The sequence below is a fragment of the Ixodes scapularis genome, unplaced genomic scaffold, assembly GCF_016920785.2.
Source record: "Ixodes scapularis isolate PalLabHiFi unplaced genomic scaffold, ASM1692078v2 PGA_scaffold13__105_contigs__length_92229423, whole genome shotgun sequence".
NCBI lineage: Eukaryota > Metazoa > Arthropoda > Arachnida > Ixodida > Ixodidae > Ixodes > Ixodes scapularis.
Genome location: NW_024609839.1, coordinates 65,428,870 through 65,448,792, shown reverse-complemented (window position 1 = coordinate 65,448,792; position 19,923 = coordinate 65,428,870). Strand labels below are relative to the sequence as shown.

General features: G+C 45.9%; 1 protein-coding gene across 3 annotated transcripts in view; it reads right to left on the bottom strand.

Annotated features, from left to right (window-relative positions):
* LOC121835550 (fat-like cadherin-related tumor suppressor homolog) overlaps window positions 1-17,951 on the bottom strand; it is a 123,376-nt gene extending 105,425 nt beyond the window's left edge. For all 3 annotated transcript variants that reach the window (XM_042289932.1, XM_042289933.1, XM_042289934.1), the window contains exons 1-8: window positions 17,713-17,951; window positions 13,069-13,218; window positions 12,045-12,255; window positions 10,582-10,718; window positions 8,146-8,309; window positions 4,333-4,658; window positions 2,812-3,169; window positions 1,140-1,453 (exon numbers count right to left, since the gene is read on the bottom strand). In XM_042289932.1, the coding sequence (XP_042145866.1) occupies window positions 1,140-1,453; window positions 2,812-3,169; window positions 4,333-4,658; window positions 8,146-8,309; window positions 10,582-10,718; window positions 12,045-12,255; window positions 13,069-13,218; window positions 17,713-17,748 (1,696 nt within the window). In that variant the 5' untranslated portion in view covers window positions 17,749-17,951. The remainder of the gene's footprint in view (window positions 1-1,139; window positions 1,454-2,811; window positions 3,170-4,332; window positions 4,659-8,145; window positions 8,310-10,581; window positions 10,719-12,044; window positions 12,256-13,068; window positions 13,219-17,712) is intronic.
* Window positions 17,952-19,923: the final 1,972 nt, after the last annotated feature.

Genomic DNA, 19,923 nt, shown 5'->3' with positions numbered 1-19,923 from the left:
AATTTGTTTGGCAGTCTTTCACGGCAAACGATTGGCAAATGTGGGACGTACCTTATATACTGTAGCGAGCGTATATAGTACTCGCAATATTTGTTTATTGGCTCAACTTTATGTCTACGAAAGAGCGGTTGAGAGTGCAAGTGATGTGATGCATCGTCGTTTATTGAACCTGTGAGTGCTGACACGGCACTCGTGAGCAATCAGTTCCGTGCGACACTCTTTTGTCGAAGGAGGCGTGTTACGGGGCACCGCAGGAGAGTCGGTTGTACGACGCGTCCCACGTTAAAAGGACGACCAGTGGTTAGTACAAAGCTGAACACCGATGAAACATATTTTGGTTTCATTGTTTCCCAAAGTCTATCCGTATACGGCAGTAATTGGCCGGGGAACGCCACGCACAAAAAAAGGTGCGCAGGCATATTTTTTTTTTAGATGAAGACATTGCGCAAGCGTACCGCAATGAAATGTGGTCATGTGCCTAAGAATAAGAGACTTCCTTATGTCATAAACTCCGTAGCACAAAGGCTTCCGCAATTTAGCGGCACAGTCGTCTTCCGGTAGTGCTCTTTCGTTACGGGAAGCAAGTTACAGGACGCCGCAAGGAGTCAGCCATAAGGCGGGTTCACACACCCCCGACTACTTACAACCAAGAGCGGTAAAACCTCACCTCTTACGACGAGGGAACAAATTGCCCCATCTACCGGGTGGCCGTGGAACATGAGCGGTTTCCGAAATCTTCTACCTTTTCAGTGCATCATTCTTTTTTTCTTTTTTTTTCTCAAATACCTTTGACAATTTTAGAAATTACCATTTCTCATTGGTAATACGCACATTTGGTCCGCCAAATACTGCAAAACCATGGAGGTGAGAAGTTTCTGGTGGCGACATGATGCCACCAGAGGTGAAGCATGTCGCCTTCAGAAGCTTCTTACCTCCATGTGCAAAACCTTCACACTAGTGAAGCGCAGTTCCAGGCCAACCTCACGGAAGGTGCCAGCAGGTTCTCTATTTATAAAAGGTTGCGAGAATTCGGTCATAAGCGAACGCAAGTGTGTCGACCGGCCTATAAGATGCATCTTCCGTCGGGAGACGAGCCTCTTACCAAAACACTTCGAGCCGCGGGATATGCGCCGACTCACCCGTGCTCGTGTCGACGTGGAAGAATTTGCGGGCCCACTTCTCGACAATCTCGAAGACGAGCAGGGCGTTGGCCTCCGAGTCGGCATCCTCGGCGGTCACCACCAGCGGGGCGTCGCCCTGTGCCGCCAATACTACGCTGCCGACCTCGGCGGCCTCGCTGACCAGGCCCCGGTAACGGTCCCGCAGGAAGCGCGGCGCATTGTCGTTCCTGTCGAGCACGTGCACCGCCACGTGCGCCGAGGCGTTGGCGCCCACCATGTTGGTGGCCACCACCGTCAGGTTGTAGAACCGGCAGCCCTCGTAGTCAAGGACCCTGTCAGTGAACAGCGACAGTGCACGCATTCGTATTGTCGACCGATCGTTTCGTTGACGGTTCGTATTACTGAAAGGGCATTAGTTCCGCCGCCAGATATCGCGACGTTTCGTCGACATCATCTATGCATGCACATTGCCTTGGCTGCCAGAATTCAGACAAATCCGGAGCCCCTAAATAGGTTATGACACGCATAGACTACTGACACTCCATTCCTCAAGTAGAGCAGTGCGAGGGGTGAGGCGACCACGCATATTTGAAAGCCTCAGATTATACTCTATTTCACTTTAAGTGCGAGCGTAGCAGAAGTTACGAGAGAGCTGGGGGCTTTTAGCATCCCTGCCAAGCATGCATCGTTCATGCATTGCGAGCATCACTTGGAGAAGCATGCTCAGGCCTGTGGCTTCGACTTCGCTCATACATAAAAAGAAAAAAAAAAACTATAGGGCCCGAGGATTTGTCTTTACTGTGTCAGAGCCACCTGGGTGGCTCTACTACAGTTATGGTATACAGTAAAACCTTGTTATAACAAAATGGGATATAACAAACTAATGGATATAACAAAGCAATCATAATTACCCTTGCTTGCTAATAGTAGGAAGAAATGGACATTGGCTATAACAAACTAATGGTTATAACGAAATAATTACGACCGCTCCTGCAACTTTGTTATAACGAGGTTTTACTGTACTTCCAGCAAACAAAATGAAGACAGTTATTTCATCCAATCTTCTAGTAAAAAAAATATGCTTTCAATAAAACGTTGCAAGAGTTCATAAAACGAATTTCCACAAAATGTCACGGTGTTGATAAAACGCATGTCCACGATATGCATATCCATAACATAATGAAAAACAGTGCAAAGAGGACAGGACAACAGGAGAAAGAACACACCAACTCACAACTGATATTTATCTCATAAATATCAGTTGCGAGACAGCGCTCGTGTGTTCTATGTGTCTCTCTCCTGTTGTTCTGTCCATGGCGCACTGTTTTTTATTACGTCCCCTTCATACCGACTGGCCTTACTCACCAAAATGTCCGTGACAACTTGTACATAAAACATTCTTTAGGAAAGGTGTTTCCACAAAATGTGTATCCACCAAAATGTGCTTCCGCAAAACATACTTCCACGAAACGTGTTTCCACGAAATGTGCTTCCAGAAAATGTGTTCCCACCAAAATATATTTCAACAAAGGGTGATTCTACGAAGTATGTTTGCACAAAAAATGTTTCCACAAAAACATTTACAAGAGATTTTTCCACAAAATGTGTTACTGACAAAACATGTTTCCACAAGAAGTGGTTCTACAGAAACGTGCTTCAACAAAATGAGCTTAGACGAAACCATTCGGACCTGTTGGTGAAGACGACGCCGGACGTGGGGTCGACGCGGAAACTGTCGCCGTCGTTGCCGTCGGCGATCTCGAAGTAGAGCGATGTCTGGCTGACCATGGTCAGAGTGGCCACAAACGTGCCAGAAGGCTCGTTCTCGAACAGCTCGACGCCGCGCCTGGACGGTGTGAAGCGTGGCGGGGCGTTGCTGGCAACAGTCACCACGACGTGGACGGTGGTGGTCGAGTTGAGGGGCGGCTCGCCGTGGTCCGTGGCGCGGACGGAGAGGAAATATTCCGGAAGGGCCTGCTGGGAGAGCTCTCTGGCCACCGTGATGGCGCCCAGCTGGGGGTGGATGGAAAAGCTGCCGCCCACGTTGCCTGCGGGGGTTGGCGCGTGCTTAGGTCGCATTTGGGTGCAGCCCTTAAAGGGATACTGAACCAAAGAATTTAGTGCCCATAATAAGTGGCGCACATTCATTCCACGAGCCAGCAGCCGCCGGTGTGCGCGAGCACACGCAACGAAAATGACGTGAAACTCCTCCATTCGTGCTTAAGAGGACAGTGAAATGCATGGACTTTGGGCCAAAGGGGAATAAAGACAGGCTTTTCAACTCTACAAGTGAAAGCTACGTGCTTGTTAGACCAATTGATCGCTTACCTTTTACACCAAACACCATTGTGTAGATGAAGAACTTGTCTTTATTCTCCTTTGGCCCGAAGCCCATACATTTCACTGTCATCTTAACCACGAATGGAGGTCTTTGACGTCATTTTTGTTGCGTGTGCTCGCGCACACCGGTGGCTGCTGGCTCGTGGAAAGAACATGCGCCACTTATTATGAACACCAAATTCCTTGGTTCAGTATCCCTTTAAAGGGAGGCACTGGTCCCTATCATTTTTCTCTAAGTTCCCATCTAAATTCTTTTATTGAATTCTCACAACTACTACAATTTTTTGCGTTAAGCACAAGCATATAAGCCTATTGTTTTCCTATCAATTATGGTTTGCAAAGAAATTTCTAATTTATTTCATATATTTTTCCCCAACTACTTAATGTGCACCCTCCCCCACCCCCCCCCCCCCCCAAAAAAAAAAAGAGAGCACAGTAAAATATTGAGCATCCACCCATTCTACAATAAGCGCCCACCCCTCAATTTTGTAACACTAGGAAAATACATAAAGAACATAGGTATCTTTACACTCGCGAATTTATGGTAGAGTTTATTCTCACCACAAAAATAAATACAGTCTAAGCTCATTATAACAGACCTGGTTACAACAGACATTTGGATATAACATACCGATTTGTGAAGTTCGGTTGGTGTTCCTCTATGCGCCATTGGCTCAACTTCATATCTGCATACAACATACTCCTTTTACAAAAGACCAAAATCTTGGTCAAAACCAAGGTCTGTTATAACGAGCTTAGACTGTACTGCGCCTCTAAACGCTCATTCTTTGCCCCAATGTAGCGCTAGCAGTCCAAACCAGATATCATTCTCTTATTGTGCTCTTTTCGGGCAATGCAGACGGAGACTCACCCGACGCGATGGAGAAGGTGATCTGAGCGTTGCGTCCCCGGTCGCGGTCGAGACACCGCACCTGGAGCACGCCAGTGCCCAGGGCGGCCGTCTCGAAGACGCGCACCTCGCTGATGGCCGACAGGAACTCGGGTGGGTGGTCATTGTGGTCCGACACCTCAACGACGACGCGCGCAAAGTTGCGCATGTTGACCGGCGTGCCTGTGTCCCACACCACGACGGTGAGCAGGTGGCGGCGAGCCTCTTCGTGGTCCAGCGCCTCCCGCGTGGACAACACGCCCGTCAACGAGTCCACCTGGAACTTCTTCACGCTCTCGGGGCTGGCGCTAAAGGGAGAATGGAAGCGTGTCTCGATCGTGTTCGACTAACTCGAAACCACACAAAATGTGCTACGAATGAGCTGGGCATGTATGTGTGTTTCTGTGTGACGCAAAGTTGTTTTAATGGACAGAAGGAGGCATATCTGTATGGAAGAAAGTGTAAGGGAAGTAGGCAGGGCAGTTCAGAGCAGATAGCTATGGAGCTATATTTCTATATTATACCATCTTTCATGACAAAAAAGCCACATAAACACAAATACTGTTTTTTAGATTTCCATCCTTTGTCCAAAATTTTGGTTCTTGAGTATGAAAAATGACAAAAATAAAAAATACAAGCTCAGAGCTATCTTCCCCTTAAAGGGGTTATGACATGCCAAACATAAAATATGAGATAACAATACTGCTAGGACCCATTGTATGTTCCTATATTCCTGCTAAATTTGTTTTGAAAATGGCGCGATAGTTTTCTGGATAAAATAATTTATGTGCGGGTCCCTCGGAGGGGCGGATCCGGGCGGAGCAGGAGGCTGGTGAGGTAGCCAGCCTCCCGTGCGGTGCCCCTTGCACGCACTCACAGATTTGGCTCTCTTAGCTCCTTGAGCTTCAGCTTCCTCAATTACCTTCCGCGTTTCGAGCACCCAGTCCATGATGATTACATCTACGGCATCGCTCGCCCTGTCAAAGTGTTCGACATTGATCGCAGCAGCGATGAGAGTGATGGCTATCAAGAGATGTTGGAAGCTGTTCATTTTGACTGCGACCTGCTGGAGACCAGCTCCAGCGACGGCAAGTTACGGACGGAACTAGCCGTGGTCACCGTCTTTCGGGAATATCTCGCAGGCGTATGCAGGGTGGAAGGTCAACGGGTCGGGGGCTAGAGCAAGCTCATAGCTATCTTCCCCTTAAAGGGGTTATGACATGCCAAAAATAAAATATGAGATAACAATACTGCTAGAACCCATTGTATGCAAGCAAAAAATAATGTTTGGGTTGCTGAGTTGCGTGAGCGGTTTTGATCGTACAGCAGCGAGAGCTTGGTTGATCATGGGTGTGCCTAGAATGAGGGAGCGTTCATGATCACGTGGTTTATGGACACCATGGTGTGACTAACTTGGGCAGTATTGCCTGGTCACCAGATGAAAATGATAAAAATGCGTAAATTGATTATTGCAATTACCAGAACTCTAAAAATCGTGTAACTTGGTGTCTGGTACACTAAGTAACCTATAAGCATTCCATTTCAAGAATAATCTATCAGTTCAATTTTCGTGTCATAACCCCTTTAAAATTTCAACCCAGAAAAACTCATAAAAATTAATCCAAGTTATGTAATAACAAAACAATGGTTTTCCTAAAGTGAAATTTATGCCAAAAAGTGGAACGGAGAAAACTGTGTTCAAAGTGCTCCAACCTCTAACTTTTCTTTATCATCGGTGGACCGAAAATAGTTTATAAAAAATTAACTATGCAATGTAAACTAGTGGAACTTTCTGGGAATACTCCCTAGATGTTGGTGGATGTAAATATGACATTTTTCAAAATCAACTTTTTCGCACAAATTGTTTTTTCTGGGTAGTGTCCCCCCTCAAGACACGACAAAATAGTGCGAGACAGAAAAGAGTAATTTCATTTTGAGTGTCAAGAGGAATAAACATTTCTTTACGAGCAACTTTTCACTTTATGGCTGTTTCGTTCTGTTTTTACTGTGTCACGGCAATCTGAATATCCCAGCCTGCTATTTTAGCCGCTTCTGCTGAGCTCAACATACTCTCAAAGTCCCTTCATATTCATTGTAATGGGAGTTAACGCAAGGTTGTGGGAGTTTATGGAATGTTGTGGGGGATCTGGGAGTTTGGTGGAATGTTGCGGCGGAATGTTGCGTCACGGCTGTACTTCGACACAAGTTCCCACAAAGTAGTCAAAAGGCTGGTTCGCACATTTGTGTTTGACTGCAATCAACTGCATCAAGGCCACCGGGGACGGCTCAGAGCGCACTGCTCCTTTTATCGGGCAGCCTCGAAACCCTTTCGACCCAAAAGACCGAAACATTTTGCCGCAAGTCTGAGATAAAATCTACGCACTACCTAAAAAGATAGTGCGTAGAATCGCATGATTCTACGCACTATCTTTTTAGATAGTGCGTAGATTCGCATGACTTTTAAAAATGCCACAGACTGACCCTTTCACTATTCTCTTTTGGCTCTTGCTTCCTGTATTTCTTAATGCCTCTTTTTGGCATCGTTACAGGGTCAGTGTTAGCGTTTCCCAAAAAGGGACGTGAGTGGCGTTTCCCAAGGGTTATGCTAACGGATTCCCCAAAAATCCACTTACGGACCTTCCTGTCATTTTTTTTCTCCCCTTTACTGAAATCTGCCTGTAAGAGTACATGACGCCCTTGGATATGGATGGGCACTATATCACTCGTGGAAAGAACCACATCCATACCACTTGTGGAAGGAATCACACCCATATCACTCGTGGAGGGAACCATATTCATTGTTTGAACTACACACACACATCAGAGTCCACGCACTGCTACTAGAGGAACCCAGAGCAAAGAACAACCGCCGATGGCAGAGTGGCAACTGAGCGCGCCCGCATTCCATCGCGCCATGGCAGAACATCTCCTAGATAACAAAGCTGTAGTGCTGAATAAGATGGCGTCGTCAAAGAAGGCCAACTCTGGGCACAGATTGGACACGATGATTGCATTAACGTTCGACTCAAACTTGACTCAAAGCCAAGTGCTGGTGCAGCACTCGTTTCCGATCTGTGTCCAGCGTTGGCCTTCTCTGATGACACCATCTCATTCAGCACTACAGCTTTGTTATCTAGGAGTTGTTGAGCAGTGCCCCCTCCTCTCTGGCTCCGCGCCAGCTGTGCATGTGACTTCGCCGAAAACAAAAGGACTCGTTTTGAAGAAAACCCGGAGGTGTCTGTCAGTTTGTCAGCACCAGGGAGAGAGGAAGAGGTTGACGCATGCTGACGTCAGTGCTTCGGACCAATGGGAGCATCGCTTAGACACCCCCTCCCCCTCCTTCTCCTTCTCTCTCCAGCACTGACAAACGAAAGACACCGCCGTTTTTTGTCAAAACAAGCATTTCAATGCTAATGCATTAAAAAAATGGTCTCTTGCAACGTTGTCAGAATTGTTTCGAACTCGCGGTGAAAGAGTATTACACAAGATATACGTAGACCAGAAGTCCCAGGCCTACATGGCAGACGGTTCCGGCGTGTTATCCCGTTGTTAGAACACCTGGATTTAAGACGCCTCCTGGCCAAATTGGTCACAAGCGTGCATGCGTCACGTATCACATAGCGAGGAGGCAAGCGGGTGGAAAGGCGGAAACACTCACTGACGATCGACACTCCTGCCTCCTCCTCGCAGCCTGTGTTGCAAACATGGCCCGTAAATCACATGACCGTTGTCTAGCAGTGAAAAACACTCCGAGACCTAGGCATACTACCGAGTCCCGCAACCGGCGCCACCTGCCTGTTGTAGAGGGAGTAGAAGAGGCGGCGGCCCCCGTCCGAGTCGGTGGTGCTCAGCTGCAGGACATCCGTGCCCGGCGGGATGTTCTCCGAGATCTCCACCCGGAAGGTGCTCTTGGTGAACTCGGGCCACTGATCGTTGGCGTCCACAATGCTCACCAGCACCTGGAGCGACAGGGCCAATTTGACAGAGCCGCAGGGGCGATGGGGCGATTTTTGTACTCTCGGTAAATACCACTACCCCCTACGATGCCCAGCGTTGTCCAGGTGCAACAACTCAAAAATGCTTTATTGCAGTGGAGGATTGAAATACATCTTTAAGACAGATCACTCGTCCTTCAAAACCAAAGTTGACAGTGGATATGAAATATGATGGTGTGCACCCCTGGCCTCAAAACTGAGAGAAGAAAGACTGGTGTAAACAAATTCGAAATGCGCCCGGGCATTCTTTTATGTCGTAATGTCTTTCATTTGTTCGATGTAAAGTAGTGCCGCAAATAGCCAATGTTGCTCACAAGGAACATTTCGAAAACACGCTTTTGAAAGAAGGTAATTTTTTTCGGAGACCAGATCTTTTTTATTCTGTGAGTTCTAAAACCATGTCAGGGTTTGTACGTAGGTCTCTAGTATTTAAAGGAAAGTTTTGGGCATGAAAGGATTAGACTTTATCCTTGACATTCGTAACCTATGAAAGGTGTGTTAGTTGTTTTTGCTTTTTTTCCACGCAATGGCAGTTGCAGAAAAAATATATGTGAAAGATGAGCAGTGTTCATCTCCTCAACTTGCAGCTAGAACAAGTGGCCATGGGTACACTGCAGAGACAAAAAACAGCCGCGAGAGCGACCTCTGTGGGTATTGCTTTTCCGCAGTGCACCGGTGCTCGGTAAGAAGTGCACTTAACAGGGTAATCAACCGCAACAATCAACATTTTGAAAAGTATGAACATGTATCTCAAGTTTGTTCTCAGGAATAAGGCACGCTTTTCAAAGCTGAATGGTGCATGCGCGCACCTGGTGTATTTAAAAAGAAACAGAAACTGTGAATGTTTATATCTACATTGCAGCTAAATTTTCTAAATTAAACTGTGGTTGCTATGCAAGAGTATATGTTTGGAAAGGGTGTCTGACAACCTGCATTCATCATTCTTCATTTTTTTTCTTCAATTTGAGATTGATGAAATTTTAATTGCATATAGCAAGATTTGTAAATCCACTCATTTAGTTATAGCTGGGCATCTCTACAGGTTTAATTTTATGACAAATTTGTCGTTTACTCGCCATCCAAGACATCAGACTTTCTGAGGTCAAAGTTCATAAATACAGCTCGATTAAAAATAGCTTATAAACAAACAAGTGCGAGGTTGAGGACAACCTTTAGGAGTTTAGCTATGTTTTCGTTTAAGCTTGTCGCAACAGTAATGAAAGGCTTGGAGAAACTATTCAATATTCGACTCAAAAATAATCGTCCAAAACCATCACTCCCCTCGAACACAAAATCCACTATTCCCACACGGCTAATTGATCGTCGCGAGCCCAAATCATAGGCTTGCACAGTCCTCCCGTCCACTCTAAATGTCATCACCGTGGGGACCGCAAAGCGTAGCGACGAAATACTGAGAAATGCAATGCTAACAACGCACAACTTTGTCACCATGTTCTGCAAAGGACGGAGTGAAAGAAAACGTCAGCTTTTGTTTCTGAAATTACGTGACGGCAAAGAAGCTTCTTGGTCAGTGGCTTTGCGCGCGAGCATACTTGGGCCCCACTAATGCCAGCAAGCAAGTGTAAAATGAGAAACATTCCTACCCAATATCCCTGCACGGCACCCTTAACCGTTTGACGGCCACTACACTTTTGAAAGTGCCCGCCTAAACACAAAACCGTGCGCATCGCAGGAGGTGTTGTCATTTGTCTTGTCTTTGGTAAACTGCAGGCATTATATTTGCATGGTGTTCTGCTTTGCTGGGCCCATTTATACTGTGGGGACCCGAATCTTGGGGCAGCCTTTAAAGTGAACGCATAAATCTGCTTGGAACGTATCGTGCTGCAATTTACCAGGGGTGCTCCAGGGAGGTGGAAGTATATCGCATCAAAATTACAAAGAGCAAACTTACCCAAATTAAAAGTAAAAAGAAAACCACTTTAGCTGCTAATCAAGCACCCTCAGACTAATACAATAGGTGCACGTCACTCCCAGAGCAAAAAGAAAAACTCGTGTCTCGTCGATACTAGGTTCACAAAGGACTGAAGGGTGTAAACAAAAACTGACACCCATTCTATGCTTTATGAAAAAAAAAACGACCAAACAACAAGCCTCAAAATTCTTTCAAGGTCCCTGTAAGCTTCCTGTTTGGCCATGTTCCTTCACATAATCCACCGCGAGGACACAGAAATGTTCCTCTCATGTAGAAAACAGCGTAGCTGTGGCCTCGGGTTACCTGCGTGGTGACCTTGTCCACGCCGTCGGTGACCTCCACTGAGAGGTTGTAGTTCTGGGTAGTCTCCCAGTCCAGGGGGCTGGCCAGCTTGATGACTCCTATCTTGTCAATCATGAACTTCCCCTCTTGATTACCGTCTGTTAGTGGACAAGGGTGAGAAAAAAAACGCGGAAAACGGCTGTTACTCCACGAAAGAGTCAACCAATCACAAGCTGTCCACAAGGTACCATGAGTGTACTTCTAAATTCAGTTCGAACCAAAATTTGCTCGTGACTGGATCGTCAATAATGAGAACGCTTTGCCATTGCTTATTCATTTAATCATTTAAAATAAATACCCTTGAGGTCAAAGCATTACAGAGGGGGTGGGAATTTAAAAACGCAAGCACAATTCAAAGTTGTTAAATAGGTTCAAGGAGAGAATAATGATTAGCTAGTAGTGCAGCCTTAAACCCGTGAAAGTCTCCGATTGTCGCTGTGGGAGGCGGAAGCCTCCCACAGCGACAATTGTAACAGCGTCTAGCAGCATGAACCCATTGGCACAATTGGTGCAGCAATTGCGTCACTGCGATAAACGTGAGAGAACTTGTGGCAAACACGCTCCTCGCTCGTACCGGACATCAAGTGACCGATATCCGGTGGGTGTCGGGGGGGTGTGCGATGGTTCGGAATTTTTATGCTAAGGACATTCAGCCAGAAAAAAACGGGATGGGCGAACTCTCGGGCGCAGGCGTTCGTCGGAACTTTACGGTAGTTCTTTTCTTGTAATATCCGTTCGCATTTTGTCAGTCTCACTGGTTAGTTATAATTAAGGTTCCGTGTTTTTGAATAAGTCTGAAAAAAATTCGAAAAAACACTTCTCGGTAAATTTTTCATGGACTCGAATTTATTTAAAAAAAAAAAAACTAAAAATTTCAAGGTTGAGAACAAAATACAAGCAAAGAAGACGGTGTTTCACGAATAAACTTTATAAGAGCACAGGGTCAGTGGTCTTGACGAGATGTCACTTTAGTTTCCTTCGAAATCTGGAACTACCGACAAAAGGGGTTTCTCTCTTAGCTCGTGAAGGTTTCTTCAGGACAACCAGGCCATGGTACCCAAACTTTAATCACTTCATTTTTGAATTTTTTAAAATTAGGAACACGGTAAAATAAACTCTGAATATCAAAAAGCAATGGGGATCTAACAAGAATAAACTCTAATAAACCCCAAATTTTCAGCAAAACATTAACTTCGAAAAACGCCTTCCGAATTTTACAAGAAATAAACCTCAAAAACACTGAATCATAGTCATAACGCACTCGCAGTCCACATCAAAGTCTGTAGAAGGAGTATCTGCGTTCCGCATAGTACTTCCTTTTACAACAGACCGAAATCTCCATCACTATCAAGGTCCGTTTTAACGAATCTGTACCGTACGTGCTTAGAAGGCAGGCATTACGGTTTGGGAGGGGGGGTCCTCACCAACAATGTTGTACCAGACAAGGTCCCCGTCCGAGTCGCCGGCCCTGACCGTGGCCACCACGTGGCCCACTTTGTCGCTCTCGATTGTGGGAAACACCTCCACCTCCTGGATCTGGGGAGGGTGCAGCGAGTTCTCCGGCCGAGACACCACGTTCAGCAGCACCTTGGAGGTGGCATGCAGCGGGGGCTCCCCCTGGTCGGATACCTTAACCTGCGCAGGTCGCATGGGGAGTTTGCTGGCTGTAGGCGTCGATGATTTTGGCACAATCTTAAACCGACGTGCATTGTTGGGCTCCTCGATCGGGAATAGCAGGAGCACAAACGGCGCAATGGACAGAAAAAAGTAGAAGCGAAGAGGACAAGTGCTAACTAGCAACTCACCTTTTCATAGGCATGAAAAAGACGAGAAAGATGTGGTCAGTAGTGCGAAATTAAGGATGATTAGAAAAAGTTCAGGAATGTATGGTTAGTTAAACAAACATCAGAAAAAATTCCTAATTATTTTTAGAATTTCACGTTATTTTACAAAGTGAGAAAGAAATAAAAGCGAACTAGAATGTCGAAGAAAAAAAAAGATAAAAAGAAATTGTATATAAACTCGGCGTTAAGCACTACGATTAACGCTTGTCCCCGCTCACTTCCACTCGTCCTCAATCGTCGCAAAAGTTGTTCTTACTAGTGAAACCTTTTAGTAAACACGACAGTGAATAACGAGAGGGCCGCACAATTGCGCTATTCAATATTCAATTTGAGACAAGCTGTAATATCTACACTTTTCAAAGTCCTGGCAGAGCTGCAATGGTGGAGGTCTCGCGTCTTGTCACGGCCAAAGCATTGCCCAGACCTATTTTGCTGACATTTTACCAAAAGCTATGTTTCTTCTTAAAAACAGCTGGTGTATGCAATTTTTCTCATAAAAGAGTCACCCTCGGGAAACTTGGAACTGGGGAAAGGTGGGTGAGGAGACCCTTTAAATGTGCCGCTGGTTCAGTGCTCGCCCGCGCAACCTGTGCACCCCACTCACCAGCAGCTCGTGGCTGACCCCGTTGACGAGGGCGGACCGGGTGTAGATGACGCCCGTGGCAGGATCCATGTGGAACATCTGGCCGTCCCCTTCTACGATACTGTACCTCAGCTCCCTGTTGACGCCCTCGTCCAGGTCGGTGGCCAGCACCTGCCAACGGAGGGCGCCAGGGAGGCCAGTCAGACAAGTGTGCCTAGATTTGAGAGTGCTTCCAACTGTTCCAAAGGGATCACGTGGCTTAGGGGCTATATTTTCACATGCATCTGCAGAGCGGCGTTCAGTCATGTTTGCAAGCTTTTCAAAGCTTGTTGCGTTTGCTTCGTGCCTTGCTTCAGGTAGCATGCGGTTCATATTTTATCTCACGTTTGCCCCTCCCCTACTGTAATGCTCTCACGGGCAGAGTGGGGTATCCAAAAACAAATAAATAAATATTTTTGTTTTTTTATTTTGCAATGCAAGTTGCGAGGGAGAGGTGAAAGCGCCAGCGGCTCGAAGGCGTCTCCAAGCTTGACTTAGCCTTTCAACCCGCTGTCCTCCTCGCCATTCCAAAAAGCGCACCTGCGCACATACGACACACCTGCACCGGAGGTGTCCACCACTAAATTGCAAATGCCTTCCATGGTTGGAGTTCCCTCCTTGAAATCTAGGCTCTCCATCAGACAGATGGTACACAGACGCTCACGACACCAACGAGACACAGAAAAAAAACAGTAAAGGCAACCAGAAAAAAAAGACAGGAACGTGGTAAGAAATGACCGCATCTCCACGTGGTGAATGATGTTGATTGGGGCGAAGCTCTGGTGGTGCTGAAGATACTGATTTTGTTCATATGTAGTGCTGATGGTGCTGATTTTTTTTTTTTTTTTTGACACTTTGACACTTGTTGCGCCCTGGTCTCCGGAGCAGCTTGCTGTCTGCGTAGACGCTGAGCCGTATCATGTCGAGCTTTTCGTTCGTTTTCATCCATGTCAGAAAGAGAATGTGTGGTATGGAACGTGGTTATATACGCATTTGAGCATTTGACCGCAGCGCCCTCTCGTCTATAGACGTTAAGCCAATGCTTGCAAAGTTTAATGCGATTATGTATATACGCATTTGACCGCAGCGCCCTTTCCTGTATAGACGTTGAGCGGCTACATGCAACGTTTCATCCATGACATCCCCAGCTCTTGAGTTACTTCCACATCTCGGAGCCCCCCACTCGTCCCGCAGTCGTGGCCGTGTGGTTAAGGCGATGGACTAGAAATCCATTGGGGTCTCCCCGCACAGGTTCGAATCCTGTCGACTGCGCAAACTTTTTTTCTTCTTTTAAAAAGACAGATGGGAATCGGGATGGCAATCGATGTGAGCGTGGACGCCGGACGGACAAGGCTAGACCCTAAGGAGCTTCGCCCCTAAAAGGAAATTGCGTAAGGGAGTGAGCGAGAAAACCCCACCAACTCTACATCACAAAGGCATGTAGATTCGGAATTGAGAAATCCCGGTGGCAGCAATCGGGATCAAAGTATCGACCGTTTTTTCTTCAATGTATGAAGTGTTGTAACACACACGAAAGAAGCCCCATTTTGATCGTGAGACTTGTCCTCGAGTCTCACAATCGACGTGGGCGGTTGTGAAAAACTGGTTCTGAAGCGGTTGGCTAAGATGCGGACCAACCCCATGACATTCCACGCAGAGAACTTTCCTTTTTCCAGGAAATTTGGGGCCTTGTTTTTGGGCGGCGGGGTGAGTTGCTGTCAAATGTTTGACGGGAGTATGTGAAAATGCTCCAATTAAGATAGTGCTAAAAAAAATGCCCACTTTGCAGCTCTATTTGTGAAGGCATTGACAAGCATGCTAAAGCAGAATGATACGCTACAGCTCTTTGCTAACCCTTTTGGAAGTGTTCATACACGTGTTCCTCGTCACTGCCTTTCAGCACATAAAATGCGAACCCATTCCCGACGCCTAACACTCGATACACCGTTGCGTGAGCTGTTCTCTTTTACTTTTGGTAAAGATTAGACGTCGTAGATGGTACGCGTGAGCTTTGCATTACTAGCGGGAGCTTTTGCCGTTATGTTGAGCACAGATTGTGCTGGCGATCGGAGGATCTGAAATATGCAGCGTATCCAATCAATGAAAAGTACCTAATGAAAGGAGACAATGCAATCGTTTCGTACAACCTGTTGCAAAGCGGGCAACAGCAATTCCTATATTAATGCACTCGCTTTTTCTGCGAAAACTGCATAATGCACCTACACGTTGATCAGAAGAGTACCAAGGCCAACAGTCCCTGCCAACGTCTCCGCCGACGTCCCCGCTCCTCTGGTCCTTTGTTCGTCCGCGAGAGTGCAAGCCGCCAACTACAGGGGGCTATCATGATCATTGTTTATGACATAGCGGCAGTGTTGTACGGAACGGAGTTCCAAGGAACAACATTCCTGGAATGTGTTCCTTTTAGAACACGGGGAGGGCATGACGTCAGTTACATAGCTTTCCCAAGCCCTCCTCCATCCTCCTCGACAATTTCCCTTTCAAATATAAACCATACCACCACTGAATGGTGCAAGGTTGCATCTACAAACTGAGTGGCACCAGCTTTCACCGTGGTTCTGTTCATGATCGTGACAGCTGACTGCACCTGCTGCTTCTCATTTGATCGTGCAACGATAAACTGAAAAAAAAAAAAAAGTTACTGTACACTCTGTTAACCATTGCGCAAGTGGATACCAGGGTTCTAACGATGTGTGTAACTTCATTTAGCTCGAAAAATGTATTTTGCATTGAAAATACTTGAGAATTTCGACGGCGATTATTTTCTGCACATGCCCGTGTGAAATATAGTGTGAAGTGTTCACACAACTTCAAAATACAGTTGGGGATGTTCTTGGTATGCATTGCAACCAACATTGAACCATGCAGTTAAGTTTGACTAGGGTTTTTTTTTTTTTTTTTTCTTTTAATATGTATCGTGATTAACGAACTCATTTTGAAATGAACACGCGGTTTTTTCGCTGGGGTGTTGCCAGATGACCTTGTTGGTTGGCTTGTAAAACCCTAAGATCTGAATATTTGCTTTGCTTTGCCTTGGCTCAGAGTGCAGCCATTGCTACGGGCTGATGAAGCCACTGAAGCAGTGCCAAGAGATCCAGGGACGCACGTAGCACAACTGTCGAAGTCATCAGATTTGAAGCCGCGAAAATTCACTTTAATAAAGTCCACTCCTTGCTGCAACAAAGGGCTAAAAACCATTGTTTGAGCAGCTCGGTGACTCTCAGAAATCTAAGAAAACACAAGTTTACATTACTGCGAAGTTCAATACGTAATCCAACGGGGCCGTGCCGGTGAACGAAACTCGTCGCAAAAGGTTTTTGCAGTTGCTCACACTGCAAAGCCCCATTTCGTTCTCAGCAACGCCATACACTTTCGTTTGCTCAACCAGCTCAGCGGGTCGGCTCGTCCTCGTCATGGTTCATCGTCCACCCATCAAGATCTCGCATGTCCCGCTGGTGTTGCCTTCACGCTGTTCTCATTAAACCTACCAGACGGAGCAAGCGCAGTACTTTGGCGTGCACAGCTGACACACTGCAGCACATCACGTCCGTCGTCTGCCTCCCTGGGGCCTCACCCACCTCGACTTCGCTTTGCTCACGTAAACCCTACCAGAGGAAGCGAGTGCAACACTACCGCCCCCCACATCCTATACAACCAACCACCCAACTCGCATGTGACAGGGTCACGTGCACCCCGCGTGGGCGAAAGTATGGTTTAAACTTTTTTATGCCTGGGCATCAAAAAAGTCACGTGATCTATTCCCCATGCTGTGCATGACCAACTAATATCAGCCGCAGATATTCTATACGTAATTTCGAAAGGGTCTATTATTGCGAGGTCGTTAGGGACGACGCAATTAACACGGCACATGGGTGTAGCGTACTGCACATTTGAGTAGTTATTTTGATGCAGCAATAAATAAAACATCAAAAACGCCAATGGTGTCATTAAGCAGTTCTTGCGCACCATTACCGCAGGCTACTGTAGACATGGCAACAGTCCTAGTATGCGGTGAAATTCATGCTTCAACGTTTCAGCACAAACTTCTGGTCACACTGCCCCACCATACGGCAGCCTGCAGTTACGCTCTGCTAAAACTGCCTATTAGTAAACATGGCGCACGTTGATATCACATGTTGCAATGCACTAAAACCGCGGTGGTGAGCAGTGAGCTGCGAGCCTCTGACAGAGAGATATCGATACTGTGAACGCTGCTCTACCAGAGCCTGACGGTCACCCTGCGCGGCTTACGTTTTAGAGCGCTGGTGGCCAGGCACAGCGCAAATGCCACAATACTTTCACCACCCACAAAAATATTTTGCCACACAGAATGACGTGACTGCCAACCAAAACGTGCTCGCCCTCCACACATTTTCACAAGTTTTGTGATGTGTCCGCAACCACGGGGAAAATAACAAAACAAAAAAAAAGCAGGTTTGTTTTCCTAACGAACATCAATATTTCCATGACCCGTGATATACTCCTGCCCTGAATGTTGAAAACCTGTCCCCATCTCTTCCGCCATCTTGGAACTACTGCTCCACCATCTGTAGGGCACTGGAGTTTCGAATAGCCAGTGGACCCGGGACAGCAATGAAGGGCACTCACCTGGCATAGCTGAACAGGCTCCAGCTTGTCCTCCATCTCGAGCACCTTGAAGCGGTGGGATGACTCTAGGAACCAGGGCCGGTTGTCGTTGACGTCGGTCACCGTCACGATCACCTGAGTGGTCGACGACAGCGGGGGGCTGCCGCCGTCTGACACCGTCACCTGCGCGATCGGTCACCTCTTCATTTTGGGAACGGGAGATCTTGTGTTTTCGAAGCAACTTTGTTACTGCCGAAACATATACCCTCTTATTTTATTTCACACCATATCATCCCTCGCTTACACATACCCAGTACACATACCGTAGAATACCGCGCATCCGCCTATTCCACATTAAGCGCCCACACCCAGACTAGTAAGATCTGAGGAAATACGCATAGTACATTTACATGTAAAATTGATGACCGGACAAGTGCTCATCCCCTATTTTTTCGCGATCATCTCTAAATTTTGAGTGGGCGCTTGCCCAATATTTTACGGTACATAAGCACCAACTGTCGATTTCCTTGGCTTACTTTTTGTGTTCCACTCTTCTTCCCTGTCTTAGGAGGCAACACGAGGAAACATAACTATAAAGCTAAGTTAGAGGCCGCACGACTTTTCACAGCCTACAATAGAGCAGCACCGCTGTAGAGCTCTTTGTCGGTTCTCGAAAATGTCTTTTCGGAGCCGACATCGTGAGGCAAATCTCCTATAAGGACGAAAAGCCAGCTCAATTTGAGTGAATGTTTCTTGTAGTTTTTCTTTTTTGCAGGTTACTCAATGCTTTGCCATGACAAGTTAAATAAAACATAGTCAGAGTGCAGGCGAGCTGGTGTAAGTTGAACATGATTGTAAACCTGAGACTGGGGCAGAAAGAGAACACAACAGAAGGTAGTAAAAGAGGAGGCAACGTCTCAAACTCAGCTGCAAAGTTTATTTTGAACACACTTTATATACCCCATCTCCAACCCCGTCTCTACAAAAAAAAAAAAACAACACACGCACATGACAAGAGGACAATGACACTTAACAAGAGGACAATGACACTTTACTACCTTCTGTTGTGTTCTCTTTCTGCCCCAGTCTCAGGTTTACAATCATGTGCAAGTTAAATAAAAATACTGCAAACAATTAAAAACAGAAACTAAGATTTCTCTTTTTTTTTTTTTATTTTGAGGTGCAATCTTGTTACCTTTAGAGAAATCAGTTGCGTTTCTGCATTAATAACACAAAAGCAATAACGGCTAAGCATATCAACTTTATGCATTCGTAATATTCATATAATTATACTGATTTTTATATATCTTGCGCAATTTTATAGGCAGTGTTTTGTAGAAAATAATTTGTGAATGTGTCTCTAAAGCACGTTTACACGTGTTTAGTAGCTTTCTTTTGCATTGAAATTTTTTATTACAATTTTTATTATTCCGTGTACATACATTGCATACCTTTAATAGAATAAATAGAAAAACTTACGACTATGTGCATGCTTTGCTGTAATATTGACAGCTGTGCAAAGTGCCATTGGTAAACCTTGGCAATCTGCACGCCTTGAGCTTCAACGTTTTATATATCCAAAATAAAATTAGCTAGAACGTTAGCTTATAGTTAAATGCTCCTCATAAGAATATGGCTTTCACATATATTTTTTACATAGCTATAAAAAAGCTATGACCCTGACCATCATTGTATGATCTGGTGTGCATGGAAACACCGTCCCTTAGTTTGTGTGACTTTGCTTTCCTTTATTTACAATGTTGTTGCTTTTCATGGACCTTAAATGCTGGGCTAACCTCTGATCGCTAACTAGCCCTTTGTTACCAGAATGTCCCTTCAAGAGTTTCTTTCCGAAAACTTTGAAACCCCTGCCTGAATAAATATCTTATGAAGAGACAACTTGTATGAAAAAAAAAAGCATATTTTGAATAGACTTTCTTTTCGAAGCCTCTCATGAGAAGCAAACAAACAAACAAATTAGCCATTAGTTGTTTATACAGCAGGAGTTTAGTCTGCCAGAACATGGTGACATTGTTACCCACTGTAGATGAGCAATTTAGTCAGTGCAGTACGGCTGCTAGCCTGGGGTCTTTAACGTGCACCACACAGTAGTGATACACAACCGCACGCCGGTACGATGCTCATCTAAATCGAAATGGGCAGGGGTGGGGATTGAACCCAGGATCCCTGGGTTTTGCAGCGTAAGCTTTCACTCCACGTGCTTTGAGCTGG